Below are 22,269 nucleotides of genomic sequence, written 5' to 3'. Positions count from 1 at the left end.
TAAAAATACTTTAATATGATACATAAGACAGAAAATTTGCCAATTAAAATGTAATTAACGGCGTTCAATTCAAACAAAAATGACAACTGTTATGACGTCATAGTCACGTGAACAAGTTGAAAAATCAAGAGAAATATACAGTGTGATTTGTTTTTCAAATTAATTTTATTGCCACCACAGTTGACACCCTACCGCGACTTTGATTAAAATTTACTGATTTCTTATAAGCAATTGCATTTTCTATTGTTTTATCATAAATTATTATCCAACTAATTGAATAAAGAATAATGTCCGCAACCAACATTACACTTGTTTCAACGGAAGGTTCCAGAATCCTGTACAAAATTTCTCAGTTTTCTCAATTTATCACGTCCAGTATCTCATCTCTTTTTTTTTCTCTACCATCCTTACGATTACTATTTGTATTTTGAATTTGGTTATTGTCCCTCTGCGCATTTATATTCCACGAACCCAAAATCGGGAAAAGATGTTTTCTGCTCCCGAATTCGCTTTATCAGACGACTCTGATCGAGAAGTCCAGAACGCTCCTTGAAGTATGCTCCAGAACGGCGACATTTTTCCCTTTAAATTGAACGTCTTTATCTCGGGGTCGTTAGAGTTATCGGAGGTTTGCGAATTTCCATTTGAAACGGGACTTTATTGACAGGTGGCCGAGCCGTAATCTCTTGGGCGGGTCCTCCACTCACGAAGGCACAATTCCGAGAAGACACGTTTATCACTAAAATCCACATTAAAAATTATATCCGGAGTAAAAACAACGGAAACGTATCGCGTTGACACTGATTAAAAATTTAAATTGAATTAATTTCTCGGCTAAAATAAATAATGGAAAAAGGAGAATTGCGGTCACTGTTTGATTGTTATGTTTTCGTCGTCAACCCTTACAGGAAATTATTGTTTTTTTGATTCACGAAACAGAACAGTGATAAATTGAAGGTTCAAGGTTACGCTGCGACCATTTGTAAATGAGGCAAATCTGCAGTATATTGTCAATATGTAATGTTAATTCGGATCATTTCTCGTCTCCTATTTGTTGCCAAAAGTTTTCGAGGCTCTGGTGGAAACAACAGCTTTTTACCTGTAATGAATTTAATGTTTTCGTCAAATTGTTGCTGCTGATTCCTTTTGCTTTTCTAATAAATGGTAAATAAATCCCCTTTTAATCTGAAGATCTAAATGATGATTTATTACATTCCTCAACAAAAATTTACTTAAGCCAGGTATTTATTTTATTTCCCTTCTTGAAAATTAGAATATTAAATACGTTTGTTCAACTTAAAAGTAATTAGGTACCTGTCGGCGAGATTAACCTTTCCAAGAAGGACGAAAAGGATATTCGGCAAGGATTCAAATATTTACGAAATCTGAAAAGCCTCCATATTTCTTAGAAAATTTGTTTGTTTATTTATGTTTGAAGAAAACAGCTAACTGGTGTCAGTAAAGTTTTAGATCCGTTGTTATTGAGAAGCAAAGTAGGTACCTAAGCATGTTTTATTGAAATAAATTTCGTATTGAACCACATGTCGCAAGAATATAACAGTGCCCCTTGTGTTTTCTGGTAAAAAAAAATTAAATCGTTGTCCTAAATATATAACGGAAATCTATTTTGATTAATTAAATTGATCGAATTCGTCTTGCAAGAGCATTTTGTCATCTCTTTTTAATTACCCTCACCAAACTGAAGCTTTTTTTTCAAACTCAAACCACAATTTGCATTAAACGGATTTTTTCTAGTAGAAAAAAAATTCAGACATTCGCTTCAAATCGTTTTTATTATCATATTAAATCACCTTATACACTAAAGTACGCAATTACGAAATCCGCATGTTGCTAGAACGTCATCGAGCTGCGGCACCACCGTGAGCTGGTCGAGATTTTTTAGGACGTTCAGCAACAAGTCAACAATTATGAAGAGTCACACATATATACAGAAATAAACATAAATACTTTGAATTTGGAAATTCCACCGTTCATTTTCAACTGACTAGTAGCTAACACTGTAATTACACTTTCGGCCCAGAACGCGTATAGATGAACTGTGTTAGCCTCTTCAGCTCTTCTTGCAGCGACTGGGAGTACGCCTTCAAAGACGTGTTTTCTTGCTCCAGAAAGGCGCATCTGATCGCGATCTCGTCCTCTTTTGCCCTTCTGGCATCTCGCGATCTCTTCGCCGCTTCGTTATTCTTGCGCCTTTTCTCCCAGTAGGTCGGGTCGTCGATTTTATTCGCATTGTTGTTACTCCTTCGCATGTTCTTATTAGTGCCGTTGTTGGGGCTCTGCACCTGCGACATAACCTTGTGGCGGAACTCCTGGAACGCTTCGGTGGAGTCCTTTCCGAACAGCATGCCCGGAGTCATCGCTCCCTGCACCATGATGAAGGGGTCCTTGATGTAGGCCTTGAACGGGCGACACCCTTTCACTTTGGGCGTCTTCACCTCGGGGTTGGTGGAGTTGTCGCACGATTCGGAGTCGCTGTTGGAAACCGGGCTGTACTGGCTGGTGGCGGCGTCGAATCGGGCCGTACTGGTGCAGGAGTCGCTCTTGCGGACGCACAAGTCGAGGACTTCCTCGCAGGTGGACGAAGCGGTGCGTGCAAACTCCATCACTGAATCTAGAAAAAAAAATCCATGAAATCACCAGTAATAATAATAATTATTATTATGAAAAAATGAAACATTTCACTCACCGAGATTGCGATTTAAATTTGAAAAATCGACGAACCACCGAAGCACTGTTGGTTTATTTCGGAAATGTACCAAGCACTGATAAGAAGTTGTGAGTTGATGTAAGACTGCGTCCAGATCAGTAATGATTACAGCAGAATTCGTAAGAGTCTTTCGACGTCTGTGAGTGACCAATGGATTCCCTTTTCCAAATTTTTGTCCCCACCCTCAAAATTGCATGGTCAAGGATGCGAATTTGTGGTGGGGTGTGCAAATTTGGGTGTTTCTTGCGCTTCTGTAATTTGTTGTCACCCCTCCACAGAATTGGAAATGCATCCAACATTGGTGCCGTCAAAATTTTTTATCAAAAGACAAAAAGTAATCTCTTCACAAGTTTTTTGTACAACAAAACCTCACATAAATTAAATTGTAATTTCATGATTTTGATTGACACACAGTGTGTTTGGTACATACTTTTGATTTTGAAAAAATCTGCATTTGATTTAATTTTTTCACTGTACTTTCAGGCATCAGAGAATAAACAAAGGGCGCCAATTAAGTATAAAAGTTTTTATTTTATTTAGCTTTGGACCTAAACATGTCGGGCTTGATGATTTCATGAGAAACTGTGATAAGGGTTGTTTGTCGGGTACACAGATTAGCAGTACGCGTAATGAGGCATAAATAATCGCAAACAGTTTTGAGGAGTTTCTGGAAGGCCACAGGGGTTTTAAAATCGGTGAACTTTCTCTAAAAATTTGCATAAAATCTGGGTAAAGAGGTATTTTCCCGTCCGTCTTAGCGTCATGATTTATAACAGTTGCCAAAGTGCCGTTAGAATCGTAAAACCGAAGGGGGTAGTTCCACGTAAATTCGGCCAAAATTGGCAAATGTATGTCAACCCTTCGTCATTCTGACTCACCCACTTTTAGCCACCCTCGCCTACACAAATAACTATGAAAATAGGAAGATATTGAATATGTTCCAACCCTTCCGCTTCCGCAAATCTCGACATGTGCGCATCACATGTGGGGCGAAATTGTCAATTAACAATTGCAAACTTTTGCGATTATAACGGAAATGTAAATGTGTTTTCTCTGGGAACTTTCTAACTGTACTTTACGACGGGTGGTCATAAAAAGCTCGAAATTGTGGCGCACTCAAATGCCGACACTGTTATTTCACTTTACCTAACGTTGTATCATTAAAAAACTATTACAGGTATGAAAATGTCGCAGGTTGGGAGAATTTCGAGTAATGAACGTACATTTGAAAGTGTGATGGGTTTTCATTTCAAGGTAGTTGCGTAATTGCCACCGCAATGAACAGATCTTAATCTAGGGAAATGTTTTGGTTGTGTTAAAAGAATTCTATACTTATAACGGGAATAAAATTTATCTTTCAAGATTTTATTCTTGAACTGGGTTATTAAAAGTAATAGATGTTACCAATGACAAACAGAATAATTATTATGACAAGTTTATGTTTAGGCTATTTCAATAAATTTGAATTTTTAAGCCGTAATTGTAGAAGCTTCAGTACTTACTTAATTATTAAGTAAAAATTTACAACTTTCTGTTATGCTTTAAGAAAATATGATCACAAACCGATGAGAAAAACGGAAGCTTTGAAAACTTGAATAATCCAGTCGTACATGATAATTGTCATGATCATGAACGAGATAAAAAATGGTTTTGGTTTGAGAAGGGTTCCTATATGAATGAGTCACTGATAGCCTGAGGTTATTTGTGATAACGTAAAGCTGCGCTACACGTTGTCCATGCTTTCGTTTTTCGCAACCACTCTTGTTCAAAGATTTTTTGAAACACACGGTATTAATTTACCTCGCGTATCATTTCTAGAATTATTTTTTATAAAAAGATCATTTTGTCTTTATTGCAATTATTTACATTTTTCAGTATATTTTTCTTACAGTTTTAGAGATTGGTTTGGCAAACAACGAGGTAGTTTTGTTATCCTAAGAAATTCCAAATATTTTGTCGTATTTAAAAGTGCAGACCGAAATGGACATAATAGTCGCATTTTGAGGAAAACTTGAAGCAAGAATTTGAAAGCAAACATCTAGCGATAGCAGATAAATTTTAGCAACTGTGATATAATTTTTGTTACACAGACCCCGTAATAGTCAATACAGTTAAAGATGGCAAACAACATTAGGATAGAAATCTGTTTCAATATTTTTACAAAACGGTATAGTCGGAACATGTAAAACTTGTTTTGATCATTTATCTTGAAGGAGACAGTTTAAATATAAACATAATAATTACGTATCTGTTTTGGTTTCATTCTTACGTCGTTGTCATTTCCGAAAAGTGCTCATGATGGAAACATGTATTAAGTATGTATTTTTAGTTCTACCATTTTGTCAATATGTATTTTGCAATTTTTTTCTTCAAATGACATTTAACATCGTAATGTATTCGTTGTCTTTTATTAACTTTTAGACTTTTACTCAAAAACGTCATAATGAAATGTACTAAAGCTAAAGAAATATCCAAAACATTTTAATGAAGTTTAGAGATGCGGTGCAAGATCTTGAAAGATTCAAATTTATCTCCTTTTCGTTAAATGTATTTTAACCAATTTGTGTTTTGAAATGTGTACAGTTGGTTGCACAAAAAACGGGAAATGAAAATTTTCCTAATGTAAATTTGGTTTTGTCCATTTGTCAATTAATTGTCTACTTGACAATACCTGTCAAATAATATTTAAAAATGTCATTGAATTTTGACCATAATTCTAACCTATCGTAAAAAGGTTTCACACTATGAAAAAATTGTAAAAATGTGGCAATTTTATTCTGACAGTTCCCGTTTTTTTTGCAACCAACTGTAATATATCTGTCCATCTTAATTGTTCTTATGAAAATGTTTTCAAATATTTTTGATGAGGAAAATGAAAAAAAAACCTGTCAAAATGTGTTTGTTTTTGTTGTTTCTGGAGATTTAATTTTCGGAAGTGTAGTTTTACTTTCATTCCAGATTTTTTGAAAGTTATTATAACTACCCAAAGTACCTACTCCTGTATTTTGTCATTGTTATCCAAGTTTCATTATTTAGCGTGACAATTTATTTTCCAGCGAAAATGTCTATTTATATTTTTTATAAACTTCACCTAGAAACCCTTTTAGATCTTGATTAGGGGAAAACAAAAAAATCGAATGACCTCAAAAAATGTAATTTGACTACCACTGCGTGATCACAACAGTCAGATTTTTGTTCTCATGAAATGTAACGAGCGTTCAAAAAGTGTGTGCTCTTCTCTCCCCTTTACAAACGCAAGTCGTCTTTTCACTTGATATGCCTTGACATTTTTTTCAGATACTTAACCTCACTTTGATCATTATATCTTAGGTTATTAATTTAAAGCAAAAACAGTCATATAGAACTATGTACCTAAACGAAAAAAACTCTCATTGGTTTGTTTTAAAATAAACTTTTTCTTTGCAAAAGAATAATTCACACCACTACTTGTTCACTGAATAAATGCTATTTGACAGCTGATAAAACTACGCCATACGTTTTAACTAAACACAACATCATGATCATGAAGTACCTACGTTCTGTTATTTGGTCCCGAATGTCTTTGTAACTTGTAGTTTCAGTTTTTAACACCAAGCAGGAACTTTGTTTCAATATTTTAACCAAGAAGTACCTACCTAAATATCTTGTATTAAAAAGCTACTTACCTTGATAAAGTCACTTAATATACACAAATAAAAATATAAAATTAAAATCGTTTATAATACTTCTCCTTTGAAAGTGATAATTTGGAAACAAAAAGAAGTTTTAACAAAAAATGCTTTAAGAAGTTTAACACTCTCTGTTACTGCATTTTGTCATTGCTGTAGGTTTTTGTTCAAATAACAGTTGACCCTATTCCCATTTCAGATACTAATTTTTTTTACTCAAAACAGGCATACAAACTCCCAAACTGTTAAATATTCTCTTAACGTCTTAAATCTTCCAGATTCAATTAATTTCAATCCTGGAAGGTTCTTCTTACCCAATAATACCTAATACGTATTTTGAGGTTATTAAATTTCCAGAAATTTCTCGTATTCGTAACAAATACTTATTTCATTCATTTTCAAACCAGTGGAATGTTGACAAACAAAACTTGCACAAAAGGTTTCATTAGAGCTATTGAAATAATTGCTACATTTTTAAAAAGAGCAATTTTTTTATGAAGCTGTACACGATCTAAAATACAATTCGACTAATAGACCAATCTAAAACGTATAATAGTTATTTATATAACAAGTGCAAAAAGTGAATGATTATTGCACGCGACTTGAAAATTGACCCACGAGCCACAGGCGAGTGGGACAACACGTCAAGTGAAATAACACTTTTTTCACGTGTTGCATACACCATTTTTTCTACGATCGAACAAAAAAACGTTGTATTCAACTCGTTCCTGTGTAAATTGGGCTTAACGAGCGTTTTAAAGGCCCACGAGTGCCAAAAACATCTTTCACTATTACACTGAAGGTGAGGAGGAGCTTAACTAAAATGTAATGAACACTCACTTTTTGCACGATCATAGACAGACTGTTGACAGATGCGTGCAATAAAGATTTTATTGCACTAGTGCAATTAAGAGGCACTTTTTGCACTGAAAACAAACATTTTAGACGTGCGTTTGAATCAGAGAAACACAACATTGAAAGATTCAGATTTGTGTTCTTCTCGCGCAATCTTTTTTGAAACTAATTTAACAATTTCGCATTGAATTTTTGATTGATTGCCACTTGCTGAACACAGCACAAAAAATCACCGCAAAATTTATCATATTTTCTTCCTCATTTGGCCCGCTTGAAAAATACCCTCTGAACCCACTAGACAGTTCTTGGGGCCATTTACAATTTCCTCGATTTGGAAAAATCGTGACTTTACGCAAAGCCCCCTCACCAGCGACAGCTTTCTCGTGCAATTCCTCTCCCCGTTTATTGCCGCCATAAATCTCTACGACCTTGTAAAAAACATAACAACCCAAAAAACGGGAGAAATTCGCAAGGACCTCGGCATCCGCAAACGGACCCCGCGGGCGGTCGATCTAACTGTAAATGGCCAAACGGGAAGCTCGGGCGACGAGTGCCAGGTGGCACGCGTTAAAGGGTTGCTCCTCCCGAACGGTCCCCGTAATGGGGGGCCCTCGGTGTCGACAGTGGTCTGCGGTGGTGCGACTCAATCAAACCCCATTCGATTGATCGATGGCACAATCAAAAACCGTTCGACGGACGATTAAGAGAACGGGAGAGGTGACCTCGACGTCTTGTTGCGTGGGACTCTTCTACCTACTTGTCACTTGTCATCGTCCGCTTGCCTTTACAAATAGACGCATTATTAAAGGGTTTTTGACGTGAATACACTAAAACTAGCCTTTACTTGCTCCCTTTGTCGAGTTATGATGGATGTCTCTGTCAGACTTGGAATAACTGTATGTGTGCAGACAATATTTTAATCTCTATTGCAAATAGACCGAGCGCGCTTGACCTACATAGGAACAGCTGCCGTAACCAATGGGTTTTGACGATTTTTTGCAAAAACACGCCGAGACGGACGAACGGTACATTTGACCGTTTATTAGGGGGCGATAAAATTTTACCTAACTCCGGTAGCCGGGGCCGACCGCAAAGGGTGCCGGCTCAGGTCTTCCGCTCGAAATTGCACCGTTATTTTTGGATGAATGACTTGAATATTCACGTTTTAACTTGCTACCTTAATAAAACATAACGGGCCGGCGCTTTGCGCCCCCAATTTTTATGTTTTCATTTTTTAATTGCTTCACCTACACCCGACCCGCTTTCATTCCCTTCGCTCCTAAATCCTCCCCATCTAATTAATTCCACCGAGAATTTTCACATCACGTTACTCTAACTGATCACGCCGATTTCCGACAAACACTTTGTCAATTATTACCCAATTCTAATTAAACACGCTGATTGGAGCACGCGAATTAACCGAAAAACTCTTCAATAATTAATGCACCAATCGGTGCTCGTCAATGTCGTTCCGGCCCCAGGGTCACAACGATTATCCTGAACGAATCCATTAATTAGCAAATTCATTTCCGAAAACTGAACCGCAATGCGCCTCACTCCACACATCCCAAATCAAATTCTTTTTTTCTCTTTTTTTGCTCAAATTTTTGTGCAACTGGAGTACTTCACGGTCTGCATTAACGCAACTTTTCAACGACTCAATTATTATTTTATTTCTTAATTACATGACCTAGGTCGAATTTCCCTCGCACGCATCTAATCTTGACCCCTGGACAATCCTTCAAGCGCCCCACTTGGCACAGGACGATGTTGTGCTCCTGTAAGTTGTGTCCTATTCCGGGAACGTACGCTACCATTTCTTTCCCGTTGGAGAGTCGCACCAGGACGCACTTCCTGTTGGCGGAATTGGGTTTTTTTGGCTTTTTGATCAGCGTCCTCAAGACGACACCTTTCATAAAAGGATTACCGTCCAGAGGACGCTTGGGAATGCGCTCTTTTATGTGGGGTCCAGTCTTGTGCATCCTCTGCAAGGAAGAGACGAACCGCTCTGCAACACAACCATAATTGAATCCTTATCTGTGCAGCTGAACGAAGCTGACATCTACGGAGTGGTCAAATGCAATAAGCACAATCCCGGAGATTAGGATCTGGACGCACCACGCGTCCAGGCCCGGACTGGTCGCGTTGGCGGGTGCTCGGTGGCGGTGATTTGGAGACGCGGGGGTCGGAGTCGAGGGGTGGGTCGGGGGCGGTCGTGTTTGTTGGGGGCCTCGTGATGGAGCGATTCAAGATCGAAGTTTGGAAATTTGTGTAATTGGGGTTGGGCAAGAGTACGGCCCACGAATAATCCTCCCACACTTCACCCTTTGGGACCCGGTGGCAGGTGACGCATCTCGGACATTGTCCAGTGACAGATGAATAGCAGAAACCACAATGCATTGCTCACATTCACGCTGTATTACACTAGGAAATGGGAAATATGCCAATGGGGATTAAGATTTGTCGTGGCCACTGGTCAGTGGTCATTTCGGCCACACACGTTATGTAAGTCCGCCGAAAGTTTTCTCGTTATGAGGAAACGGACGAGGGACAATGCCGCCGCTCGCAAACTGGTCAAATCGAGATGAGAAGCGACAATGGCTGAGTTTCAATGAGATACTTCGACCGATAGAGAGACAACTTGTCGACCGGACTTAACTTCAATTTTTGCCACCGAATGATTTGAAACATTCTTGTAGTATGTTCCGGCCGCGAAAAACTCCACTTTTCGAGGACTAATAACGTGACAAAAGCGACCGACAGTTGGCCCCAACCCTTAATTCGTCGGCAAACACCTTAAAAACATTTCCTGTAAAAACAATCGCCGTCCAGCGAAGTTTCCACGTTTCGAGCTGCTTAAATCAACAGAGAGGCAAATATTTACCGTCCGAGTCTTTCGCCGCGCACGAGCACGCTATAACCTCCGTCCATAAATTCAAAACACAAAGACAAGTTTGGGCGAAACTGAGCGATTTTCCGTGTCATGAGGCGCGAAGCAAACGCATGCAGATTGGCCACTTCGACTTGTCCCTCGCATAAACAACAATATTTCGATTTCGCTCGAGCGGAATTTCACGCGAAATTGGCCTTTTATTGGGTCCTGAAAAAATTCCGCAAGCGCCGGAATTAATCAATAGCGGCCGAATTCTTGTGTATGTGTGGTTGTCTACCCGGTAGGAATTTTACGGTGGGAATTTCGGGACGGCTAATTAACAACTCAGACTCACCCTGGATCGTCAGACATGACAATTTCTCGGCGAGCAGGCACGGGGGCGGCGCCTGTTGGGGCGCGAGTAGGCGAGCGGGTGTCTGGCCGACCCTTCGAACAATTTGCATTAGGAAATTCATGCTGCAAGCGAGATTGGGAAATTGAGCGGTCAAAACGGTCGCAATTTATCGATTTACCTAGTTGTGCAACGAGTTAAAAGCTTCACTTGTACACATAACCTACAATAATAAATGTCAGTGGGTGATCGCCGAGTTGGGGATTTTGGTTTCTTTGGGTTGGCGCGGCCGCGCGCGGTTCAAATCGTTGGAGCGCGGAATGGTGCAATTCTTACAAATGCAAAATATTTGTTTATTGGTGGATAGTCTGGATGGTTGCGCCTATGAATTAATGATGTGGTTTCGAGTCGGGTTGTATTTGCATATTAGTTATTTGCCATAATTCAGTCGGCGCCGAGTTTGCTAGAAGAAAGTGGCACAGTTGTTGACAATATGCGTTCGGTGATCGCACAGGTAGTTCTTCAATAATTCGTAATTAGCGTAACATTAATTAACTAAGACTGTCCAGGTGGTGATTAATACAATAAGCGTTGGGTTAATGGTGAAAAATTTTGATCGGGTCTGGGCACAAAACCGTGACCTAGTTGGCCCCCAACCTTTAACTTATTGGTCGATCGCACTAACCCGTAATTTATTCACTAAATCCTGCTATTAGTTTGAATTAGTTTAAGTCGTTACGTCATAATTGCGGAAAATCGACTCGGAAAACTCGACCTCCGCTTGCGAACAATGGGTTTTTGTGCTAATGGTCGGATTGTACCTTAAATAATGTCATTGCTAGGAAAACAATACGACTGGTCACCCTACCAACAACGAATCTTTTGTATTTTCGTTAACTAGGTAATATCGGAGGCCTTCCATTGTTGCGCAACGTCGAATTATGAAACTAATTACAGGAATGATCCCTCGCGCATTTCGTGTCTCATTAACGGAATAATTATCGATACTAATAACAGCAGTTTACAGGTCTTGTTGTTGTTCTTCGCCAGCGGCGCGCTCGTCAAGCGGTCGCCTCTGCAGGTCGGTTTGGTGGCCATCACCGAGAGACCGCATCTGCACAACGTCACCGCCAAGATAGCGATCCCGCCGGTGATAATGAGCTCGCACACCCACAAATGGATACCTGGACATGTTCACCACCACTCGTACATTCCTGCTCACTTGAACCACCTCTACCTCCCGACGCACGCCCTGCTCCTGGCCAGGACCGTGGAGACGGTTTTCGTGCACCCCGATCTCTACAGGCACCACATCGGGGGCTTCGGGATCGGCGTCAACACGGGAGGCCACGGCGCCGGACACGGCTTCCACGTCGTCTTCAACTTCTAGACCTAGACTAGTCCTATTTATTTATTTATTGCCAGTAGCATAGGGAATGTAATAAATGAAGTAACTCCACATCTCCTTATTTATTGAACACCCCGGAGAGCCATCGCACATCTGTTTGATCACTTCACAAAAAATCTTGACACCCAACTCGCTTCCTCCCTGGTGTCTCATCTTTCAAATCGACTGTTACCATTTTAGTTATTTTGTTAGTTGTAATTTACCCGTTGCATCGCGGTTCGGTGTCATTAAGCTGTAAAATATGGACCGTAAATCTCAGCAGATCGTTTTATCGTTGCGGGGTCCCATATTTTATTTTCTCATTGTTGTAATTTACACCTCAAGTGTGGTGCATCGCCCACCATCGCGTTTTCCTTCTATCAGGTACCGAAAGCGCAAGCGACGCTTTTTCTTAATCCTCGGCATATTTTTATCCTGCCCGGGGCCGTAATAAACGAGACAGTTGCTTCCATTGTGATCGTTTTTTAATGTCGCCAATTCGCCACACGTTCTTTAATAGAAAAATCAATATTTTCCTTATTATTCGCCTTTTTTCTTCCATTCCCGTTCCGGTGGGTACGTGAGCTAATAACACACGCAGCCTTCCCCTGTTATTTCACAACTTAAGAAAACTAATTTGACACTGACGTGTCCAAGTCAATTACGAGCGTACTCCACCGTACAAACGTACATATGCTAATTTCGCACACTGCCACAACAATTTCAGGAAAAAACCTTATCAGTGTCAATAACAGCGAAAACATGGAACCTTGATGGATCAGCGTGCGTTGAGGAATTGCGTCAAGTCGTTACACCCCATTAATCTCGATTGTTATTGATCAACTTATTAAAATGATGGAGAGCCCTGGTAAAATGGGGGATGATACCGTACGATGGTCGTCAAAAGGGGGCCATCGAGATATGTAATTATTTCAATGGAGACACGCAAGTGCCTGCGAAACAATAAATAAAAACTTCCTTTTAACCTTAGCCGTTTTGCAATCGGCTCACCTTGGAAGGGGTTGCAGTCCGGTGCCCCCTTCTTCGACTCGAGACCGCTATAAATATGTACAAGATGGACACATAAGACAGACACACGTCGTCAACGAACAAATCATCATGAAATATTTGGTGAGTCGGGAGTTTTTGTTGACAAGTGTTTCATTGCAGAGTTTCAGGCTCTACTTTTGGTCGTCGCTGCAGTCGTCTTGGCGGAAGAGCAGCAAGTCAAGAGGACCGCCAAAAGAGGAGCCATAGGGTACGGATACGGGGGCTACGGGAGCTACGGATTGGGCTACGGCTACGGACACTATCCATACTACTCGAGCTACTACACCCCGGTCATCAGCAAGGTGGGCTACGGCTACGGAATCGGACATGGCTACTACGGCGGGTACTACCCTTACTACTCGGGATATCATGGCTACGGAGGCTACGGGGGCTACGGCGGCTACTACGGCGGCTACGACTGGTGACGACTTCACTAAATAAGACAAACTTGTAATTTTAATTTAAAACTGTAACCACTCCCAACTGGTCAATAAAATATTTAAAACACTTAAGTGTGTTATACTTTAGCTAGGCTCGAGCAAATGTAAAATTGTCGCGTAATTGGTGCAATTAGGGACTGGCTGAACTCGCCCATCGTTTATTAATGTCCAATTGGAATATAAATTGCGCCTCGATTTGTAACTCGTCACTGTGCATTCAAAATGCGCATTGTGAAGACTTATTTCGGCAAAAGAGTCGACACTCGGGTCAATATCGACTATTTTCTTTCCATTCAATTGAAAATCTTGCAAGTGGTGTGGTTTTATCCCGACGAGCACACTCTGTTTTACTGGTTGCTCACCTTCGCAGCTGTCACCATCAGTTCGTTGTTGATAAATGATAATAATCGAGCCTTATTCGAGTTTCAACAGTTACGAAAGTTTTATCAGAAATGGGATGTTCACCACGTCCTTTATTACAGCGTGGGTCAAAAACAATCAGTTTAGGAGGCAATACAAAGAGATTGCGATGCTTTTGGAGACACACAAAAATCCTGCTTTCCAACCGAGGAGCGACAGTCAAGGAAGAGCGTTGAAGGACGTCAACAGACAACTGTTTTCTTCTTTTTTTCTACTGGGTGATTTTAACATTACTCCTGTTCGCGAGTTGGTTGCTGATAACGCCAGGAACTTCAAGCAAATCAAAATTTCTTGTTAAATAAATTTGACAAGTTGTTTTAGTAATTGTACCACTCCTTCTGCACGTAGAACCGCGGCTACGGGGGCTACGAAAGCTATTACAGCTACGATTGTGGTTCTTGAAGCTAATCTAAATAAGTCAAACCTGTAATTTAAATTTGAAAATGTACCTGTTGCTAAGTGGTCAATAAAGATATTTAAATCAATGACGTGTTTCATTGCTCTAGTTTAAATAGTTTAGGTGAAATGTAAAATGAGTCGTGTAATTGGTGCAATTATTAAATACTTGAACTCGTTCATCGTTTATTAATTCTCAGCTGAAAGGCAAATCCCTAATCGGGTCCAAAATGCACATCGTGTTTTGGCAAAAGAATCGCCGTTTAAGTCAGTATCGATGATTTCCTTTAGATTCAACAAGTAATGACGTTTCTTTTTTTTCACGCAAGAATACGATGTTTTGCTGGTTCATTACAGTTGCTGCGATTTTGATTATTTAACTGTTGGAAGTCACATCTTTTTTGAGGTTATGAAGGTTCCATCATAAATGGGATTGTCTCCACGTCTTTTATTATAGTGTAATTCAGAAATTATTACTTCAGGAAACGGTCCAAACACTTTTCAGTACTTATGAATATACTGAAAGATTCTGTTTTCCAACCATGAGCGTCATTGAAGGTATTTCAGATTTCAGATTTACTATTTTTTTCCAAATTGTTTACCAGACGTACCTACATCTTTGTAATTTTCTTGTCGTGTGTTTTGCACCTCAGCAAGGAAGAATTTTGGCAGCAGTTAGAATATTTTAAAGTTTGTATCAGCCTTAGCCTTGTCTTTTATTTTTCCTTTGCACTGCTGCGGTCATCATTCTCCCATCATATTTTCTTAAAAAATTGTCTAACATTATAATAATAAAAACCCTGTCAACTGTACTTACGAAACTGCATGGATTCCTGCCTCTAAAAATTCAAAACTGATCTCGCCATTTTTATGATATGGTTGCGAGACCCTCTGGAGTCTGGACAGTATCGTGGGCAAGTTATACTGTATAGCTTTGCAAACTTTCGTCAAGGTAAGAGTTGCACTCTTGCCAACAACAATTAACATTGTATTGTCGATGAACAACTAAAGTAAAAATAAAAATATTCTGCGAGAGCAGGCACCGGTACTAGCCCTACTGCACGTAGAACCATGGCTACGCAGACTAGGGAAATAATTACAGCTACGATGGCGATTCTTGAAGTTGAGGTAAATAACCCAAACCTATAATTTTATTTAAAACTGTATCCATTGAAAATTGCTCAATAAAATATTTAAAACACTTAATTTCTTTCATTGTTCAGATAATTTAGGTCTTGATAAAATATAAAATGGTCGTGTAATTAGTGTAATTATGGAATAACTGAATTCGTTCATCGTTTATTAATGTCCAACTGGAATATAAATTGCGTCTCCATTTCCACCCACCATTGTACATCCAAAATGGATACAGTGAAGACTTATTTCGGCAAAAGAGCCGACTTGCGAGTCAACATCGACGATTTTCTTTCCATCCAACTGAAGATTTTGAAACTGACTTCGTTTTATTCAGACGAGAACATTTTGTTTTTCTGGTTGATCACCTTTGTTGCCGTTTTGATAAGTTCGCTGTTGGTGGTCACGACTTATTTGAGTTTCAACAGTTACGAAAATTTCATCATAAACGGGATGTTCGCCACGTCTTTTATTACAGCATGGTTCAAAAGCTACCAGTTCAGGAGGCAGTACAAACCGATTGCGATGCTTTTGGAGACACTCAAGCATCCTGCTTTCCAGCCGAGGAGCGACAGTCAAAGAAGAGCGTTGAAAGACGTCAACAGACAACTGTTTCTTCTCTTTTTCTACTGGGTGATTCTGACAATACTCTTGTTCGCGAGTTGGTTGCTCACAACACTAGGAACTTCAAGCCAACGTTTGATGTTTGATATGTGGCTACCTTTCGACTACACGAGCCACCCTTGCTACGAAATCGTCTATCTGCTGCAGTTCTTTTACTTGATTGTTGACGCTTCACTTCTAATCAGTACCGATCTAGTTGTTCTCAATTTTATGGCCATCATAGGAGTGGAATGTGCGATGATTGGTGACACTTTACGCAACATCTACACCATAACTGAAGAAGAACTGGTTGAAAATAATCTAGTCGTGTTAAAAACGGACGTCTACAAGCGTATGGACACAACTCTGCGAAGTTGTATCCAGCAGTACCAACACGTTTTGGAGTAAGTCCAACAGACTCTTAATCACATTTCTATTTTATTTATTGCAGATTCACTCAACTTTTCCAAACCGTCTACCAAACATACATATTTGCAATTTTCTTGTCATCTGTTGTGATGATCTGTGTCATCATGTTGCACCTCAGTAAAGAACAAGATTTTGAGCAGTTGGCGTTTTTCGCAGTTTACCTCTGTCTGAGCCTCCTTGAATCATTTTTCTTTTGCTACTTCGGCCAGAACATCATATCTCGTGTAAGTCCGACTCAGACATCTCTAACACTTTAATAACTCACGGTTGCAGAGTGGAGACATTCTCAACTGTGCTTACGAAACTTCATGGATTCCTGCATCGAAAAAATTCAGAACTGATCTCGTCATTTTCATGATACGACTTCAAGATCCTTTCGTCATAATCGTGGGCAAGTTATTTCCTATGACTTTGCAAACTTTTCTTGGGGTAAGAGTCGTACCCTTATCAACAATTTCTAATCGCGCTGTTTCAGATACTGAAAGCTTCGTGGAGTTATTATACAGTGATATTGTCAGTGAAAAACTAAAATAAAATATAAAATAAAAAACCATAATCGAATTTGCACCAGTACAGGCTTGATGAGTTTATTAGTGATTGTAATCTGACAGTGGTACTCCTTGTGCACGTAGAAGCGTGGCTACGGCTGCTACGGAAATGATCACAGCTACGAAACAACTCTACAAAGTTGTGTCCAATAAGACAAACAGGTAGAAATAAACGTCAACTATTTATTGAGACTGTAAACTTTCATTCAGGTAGGCAAGAGTCACCTTCTTGTCAACAATAATTAATTCCATTGTTTCAGATAATAAATAAAGCTTCAGGAAGTTATGTAATACCTACAATTACATTGTTAGTAAAAAAAAAACAAAATAATGAAAGCTTCGTGTTAGCATTTGGACAGTTATATGGCCTTGACAAGTTTTTTAGTGATTACCTATAATTTGACAGTATTACCCTCACTGTACGTAGAACATGGCTACGCAGGTTACGCGGCTCCGGAAGTAACACAGCTACGATTGTGATTATTAAAGTTGATGCAAATAAGGCAAACCTGTAGTTTTATTCAAACTGCACCAATTGCAATTACCAATAAATTATTTAAAACACTTAAATTTGTTTCATTGTTGTGATAATTTACCTAATCTTGATGAAATGTAAAATGGGTCGTGTAATTGGCATAACTCTCGTTCATCGTTTATTAATGTCAATTGGAATACAAATTGTGCTTCTATTTTGCATCCCCCTTTGTTCATCCAAAATGAATACCGTGAAGGCTTATTTCGTTTAGTGTTTTTCACTGCGTTATGTTTTGGAACTAGAATTTAAAAACCTGCAATTTATCAGCGTACGGTACGGTCGTACGGACTAGATCAGTTCAGAAAGTAGAACCTGATTGTGGTGCTCGTGAAGAAATTGAAAAATCCTGCTTTGTAGCCAAGAACTGACAATCAAAAATACGCATTGAAGCAATGAAACAAAACACTTTTTTTCACTGCTAGTAATAAAGTCTAGCGTTATCGGTTGTCATAGAACCCTGAGAAGTTTCGTTTTTCTACGTTGGCCCAGTGACAGGTAAATCATTTTTCATTATTAACCAGTGGTGAATAATGGAACAACCGTCACCTAGCAACGAAAGATTGTCGTCTATTTCATTGGTTAACGTAGACGATTTTCATACCAACTGTCAAGAAATGACAACTCGGACCCGTCGCATCCGACAAAATAATTTGATTAATAATTATTATCAGAAAGGGTTTTAACGTATCTAGTAGTGAAAAAAATAGTATATAAACCACGGTGGAGAAGTCCCTTATAGCCTTCGCGCCTTACAACCCTCGGCGCGCCTCGGGCTCTAATCTTGGCGCTCTGGCTATAATCATGAACTTCTCCACCTTGGTATATAATATACTATTTCTTCTTGTTTTTATTGAGGGACTGTTATAATATTTTTATTCACAAGTGGGATGGTTACAACATTAGGAAATCCAAAAGGTAAAACTTTGATGTTTGACTTGGCATGTGGTTACCCTTTAATTGCTTGAGTCGTCTTTGGTACGAAATTACTTAAACACTTTACATTTCAACCAGTTGGCATTTTTTGCAGTCTACCTCTTTTTGAGTCTTTTTTAACCGTTCCTGTTCTGGTTTTTTTGTGAAAACATATCTTGTGTAAATGTAAATAAAACATTTCTTAAGAGATAATTAGTGGTCGGAGAGTGAAGACATTCTCAACGCCGCTTACGACACTGCCTGGATTCCTGCATCGAAAAATTCAAAACGGATCTTATTATTTTTATGATCTGGTTGCAAAACCCTCTCGTCATAATCGTGGACAAGTTATTTCCGATGACGCTGCAAAGTTTCGTTGAGGTAGGTTGCTGTTCTAGTGAACAAAAACTATTTGTTTTGTTTGAGGTTATAAACGCTTTGTGGCGATATTACACAATTATATTGTCAGTGACAAACTAGAACTAGAAAGAAAATAAACATTTCTTAATAGAGCATGCATCAGAAAAATGGTTTTGGCAAGTTACTTTACTAGTTGCAATCTGACATGAAGAGGACTACGCAAAACTACCAACGCTACGAAAGGTGCAGCTACGATTGTGATTCTGAAAGTTAATGTAAATCAGTCAAATCTGTAATTTTAATTTGAAACTGTACCAATTGGCCAATAAAATATTTAAAACACTGTGCGTTTCATTGTTCTTATAATTTAATTAATTTTGATGAAATGTAAAATGGGTTGCTTAATTGGTGCAATTATGAAATAGCCGAACTCGTTCATCGTTCATTAATATCCAATTGGAATTTAAATTTCGTCTCGATTTGCATCCAAAATGAATATCGTGAAAACCTATTTTGGCAAAAGACTCGACGTTCCCTTCAATATCGACAAAATTGTTGCGATTTTGATAAGTTCTCTATTGGCAGTCACGACTTTTTAACATTAACCTGAGTCTGTTTAGGAGGTGTATCCGGGGTCAGAATATAACCTTTCTAACCCTCACAGCTCCTAAATTAAGTACCACAGATCTATAATCAGATGTTCGCTTCAACTGCGTTGATGAATGTGTAAAAAAATATCTGAAGTAGCTTCATCGGTATCGGAGAAATGGCACGTCAAAGAATATGATGAAAAACTGAAGAGTAACTAAAAATCATTCCTGTATTTTTCTTTGGTGATTTCAACAGCACTTCTATTCATGAATTGTTTGCCCACAACAATAGAAAATCGCAACGGTGAAAGCTTGATGTTTGACATCTTGCTTCCCTTCGACTTCATGATCCATTTCTTATCTATTGGAAATCTTTTATTTGATTATTGAGGTAAAAGGAGTCGAATGTATGATGATTAGCCACAATTTACGCAACATTTCTTCCACAAATAAAGAAGAGTAATTAGAGAAGACTTCCGTGTTAACTACAGATGTTTACAAGCTTATGGAAACAACTCGAAGCTGTATCTAGCAATACCAACACGTTATAGAGCAAGTCGTGCGGATTCTTAAGACATTTCAATTTAATTTATCGCAGATTGACTAACCTTTCTTAAACTATTTACCGCACATGCATATTTGCAATTTCTTTGTTATCTGCTGTGATGATCTGTACCTAGATCTGTGTCATCATATTGCACTTAATTTATCAACAATACCTACCTTAACAAGTTTATATCTTACGTAGTTGGTCTCTCTTTCAGACTCCAATATATTTTTGAATTGAAAACTACTCTTGACGTATTTTAAAATGCAACCCACACTACATATATTTCCGAAAAATGCTGGCTACTGAAATTAAAATGTCCGGCTTTTTTTGAAAATGTATTGTGGATTGAATTTATTATTACCTACGTCAGGCTCATTATCACTCGTGAAATACCCTGTATAGTTTTCTATAATATAAACGATAAAGACACGACAAATATTGTAAGTTTACAGATGAATGTAGGATTTAATACGTAATTCTCAATTATATGGCTTCAACAATTCATCTATTGGAAAAATTTGTGTAGCAAAATGTGAAGAGGAAAATGGACAAATTATCATAATAGAGGGTATTGCTATTGTGTGCTTGTGTTGTGTTCAATATCATCGTCAAGAAAATAAAACTTAAACATCCAAACCTAACCTCACAAATTTTGCCAGAGTGTACCTACCTCTAAAAGCGGACGGATACGCAGTTTCTATTGAAAAATACAGATTTTTTATGTTTATTTAAAAACAGCATCATAGAATTTTTCACTTCTGTCGTGCGGTCTTAAGCACACACTCTTTTTTTTTTTAATAAAAACATCACGTTTTGTGTAAATATGATTAAAATGTTTCTAGGAATTTAATAGTTAACTGCTGCAGAGTAGGTAAAGATATCCTCAATTTTGCTCACTGCATCGATTTTTGCATCTACAAATTCAAAATTGATCTCTTCATTTTTATGATTCTGTTGCAAGATTGTCTTGTCATAATCATGATCAAGTCATTTCCTATGACTCTGTACCTAAATTTAGTCAGGGTAAGAGTGACTCTTGCCGCCAACAACAATTAATTCTGTGGACAGTTGTATTGTCCATGAAAAACTGCATTGTTTTTTTCTGCTAGAATAAGCACCAGTACTACCACTACTGCACGTAGAACCATACTAGGCAGACTATTAAAATAATTACAGCTACGGTGGTGATTCTTGAAGTTAATCCTAACCTATAATTTTATGTAAAACTGTATCCATTGAAAATTGCCCAATAAAATATTTAAAACACTTAAATTTGTTTCTTTGTTCTCATAATTTAAGTAGTCTTGATGAAATATAAAATGATCGCGTAATTAGTGTAATTTTGAAGTAACTGGACTCGTTCGTGGTTTATTAATGTCCAACTGGAATATAAATTGCACCCACCACTCCACATCCAAAATGGATGTCGTGAAGACTTATTTCGGCAAAAGACTCGGCTTGCGAGTCAACATCGACGACTTTCTTTCCATCCAACTGAAAATTTTAAAAGTGACGTCGACAAGAACACTCTCGTTCTTCTGGTTGATCACTTTTGTAGCACTATTGATAAGTTGGTTGTTGATAGTCACGACTTATTTGAGTTTCAACAGTTACGACAATTTCATCATCAACGCGATGTTCGCCACGTCTTTTATTACACCATGGTTCAAAAACTACCAGTTCAGGAAGCAGTACAAACTGATTGCGATGCTGGTGAAGAGCTTGGTAAATCCTGCTTTGCAACCAAGAACCGACAGTTAAAGATAAACATTGAAACAATTAAACAAAACACTTTTTCTTCTTTATTTTTATTGGGTGGTTGTTACAATATTTTTATTAACAAGTTGGATAGTCACAACGATGGGAAATCCGAAAGGTAAAACTTTGGTGGGTACCCTTCGACTGCTCCAGTCACCCTTGCTACGAAATTGCATATTTACTGCAACTGCTCTACTTGCTCAGCGCTGCAATCATCTTGGGTAGTAACGATCTGAGCGTCCTCAATTTTCTGGCCATCGTGGGTGTTGAGTGTGTGATGATTTACGACACCTTACGCAACATTTACGTCGTAACTGAAAAGGAGTTATTGGAAACGTACAAAGTTGTCACAAGATGTTTACAAACGCATGGAAACAACTTTGCGGAGTTGTATCCAACAGTACAGACACGTTACAAAGTAAGTTGAACGGGCTCCAGAATCGTCACATTTCCATTTAATTGATTGCAGATTTGCCAGACTTCTCCAAACTGTTTACCAAACGTACATATTTGCAATTTTCTTGTCATGAGTTTTTTTATGATCTGTGTCACTTTACTACACTTTAACAATGAGCAAAACGTCAATCAGTTGGTAGTTTTTGCGGCCTATCTCTTTTTGAGTCTTTTTGAACCGTTCCTGTTCTGTTACTTCGGACACAACATCATATCTTGTGTAAGGATA

The 22,269-nt window shown here is 38.5% G+C and overlaps 5 protein-coding genes across 5 annotated transcripts; 3 read left to right on the top strand and 2 right to left on the bottom strand.

Annotated features, from left to right (window-relative positions):
- Window positions 1–1,774: 1,774 nt before the first annotated feature.
- Window positions 1,775–8,756, bottom strand: LOC138133064 (protein giant-like). Its single transcript, XM_069050855.1, has 2 exons — window positions 2,708–8,756; window positions 1,775–2,632 (listed from the first exon to the last, which is right to left on the bottom strand). The coding sequence occupies exon 2, from the start codon at window positions 2,622–2,624 to the stop codon at window positions 2,025–2,027; it is 600 nt and encodes a 199-aa protein (XP_068906956.1). The 5' UTR covers window positions 2,625–2,632; window positions 2,708–8,756; the 3' UTR covers window positions 1,775–2,024.
- Window positions 8,757–8,898: 142 nt separating this feature from the next.
- On the bottom strand, window positions 8,899–10,779 carry tko (technical knockout). Its single transcript, XM_069050856.1, has 3 exons — window positions 10,657–10,779; window positions 10,479–10,600; window positions 8,899–9,259 (listed from the first exon to the last, which is right to left on the bottom strand). The coding sequence occupies exons 2-3, from the start codon at window positions 10,597–10,599 to the stop codon at window positions 8,922–8,924; spliced, it is 459 nt and encodes a 152-aa protein (XP_068906957.1). The 5' UTR covers window position 10,600; window positions 10,657–10,779; the 3' UTR covers window positions 8,899–8,921.
- A 73-nt stretch (window positions 10,780–10,852) lies between these two features.
- Window positions 10,853–11,934, top strand: LOC138133066 (uncharacterized). The gene is made up of 2 exons (XM_069050858.1): window positions 10,853–10,989; window positions 11,503–11,934. Exons 1-2 carry the CDS (start codon window positions 10,969–10,971, stop codon window positions 11,863–11,865), a joined length of 384 nt encoding a protein of 127 aa, XP_068906959.1. The 5' UTR covers window positions 10,853–10,968; the 3' UTR covers window positions 11,866–11,934.
- A 1,011-nt stretch (window positions 11,935–12,945) lies between these two features.
- LOC138133679 (keratin-associated protein 19-8-like) lies at window positions 12,946–13,419 on the top strand. The gene is made up of 2 exons (XM_069051617.1): window positions 12,946–12,993; window positions 13,041–13,419. The coding sequence occupies exons 1-2, from the start codon at window positions 12,982–12,984 to the stop codon at window positions 13,335–13,337; spliced, it is 309 nt and encodes a 102-aa protein (XP_068907718.1). The 5' UTR covers window positions 12,946–12,981; the 3' UTR covers window positions 13,338–13,419.
- A 2,111-nt stretch (window positions 13,420–15,530) lies between these two features.
- Window positions 15,531–16,863, top strand: LOC138133108 (odorant receptor 10-like). Its single transcript, XM_069050912.1, has 4 exons — window positions 15,531–16,309; window positions 16,357–16,558; window positions 16,608–16,763; window positions 16,810–16,863. The coding sequence occupies exons 1-4, from the start codon at window positions 15,531–15,533 to the stop codon at window positions 16,861–16,863; spliced, it is 1,191 nt and encodes a 396-aa protein (XP_068907013.1).
- Window positions 16,864–22,269: the final 5,406 nt, after the last annotated feature.

The sequence above is a fragment of the Tenebrio molitor genome, chromosome 6, assembly GCF_963966145.1.
Source record: "Tenebrio molitor chromosome 6, icTenMoli1.1, whole genome shotgun sequence".
Taxonomy (NCBI): domain Eukaryota; kingdom Metazoa; phylum Arthropoda; class Insecta; order Coleoptera; family Tenebrionidae; genus Tenebrio; species Tenebrio molitor.
Note: the sequence above shows the minus strand (reverse complement) of the source record. Positions and strands in the feature narration are given on the sequence as shown.

Excerpts from the sequence above, each read along its gene's own strand:
- LOC138133064 (XM_069050855.1), bottom strand. The coding sequence starts at position 2,624 with ATGGAGTTTGCACGCACCGCTTCGTCCACCTGCGAGGAAGTCCTCGAC.
- tko (XM_069050856.1), bottom strand. The coding sequence starts at position 10,599 with ATGAATTTCCTAATGCAAATTGTTCGAAGGGTCGGCCAGACACCCGCT. Across the intron at positions 9,260-10,478 it reads GTCATGTCTGACGATCCAGG|AGCGGTTCGTCTCTTCCTTG; the intron begins GTGAGTCTGAGT and ends GTTGTGTTGCAG.
- LOC138133066 (XM_069050858.1), top strand. The coding sequence starts at position 10,969 with ATGCGTTCGGTGATCGCACAG. Across the intron at positions 10,990-11,502 it reads TGCGTTCGGTGATCGCACAG|GTCTTGTTGTTGTTCTTCGC; the intron begins GTAGTTCTTCAA and ends AGCAGTTTACAG.
- LOC138133108 (XM_069050912.1), top strand. The coding sequence starts at position 15,531 with ATGGATACAGTGAAGACTTATTTCGGCAAAAGAGCCGACTTGCGAGTC. Across the intron at positions 16,559-16,607 it reads GCCAGAACATCATATCTCGT|AGTGGAGACATTCTCAACTG; the intron begins GTAAGTCCGACT and ends TCACGGTTGCAG. Across the intron at positions 16,764-16,809 it reads CTTTGCAAACTTTTCTTGGG|ATACTGAAAGCTTCGTGGAG; the intron begins GTAAGAGTCGTA and ends GCGCTGTTTCAG.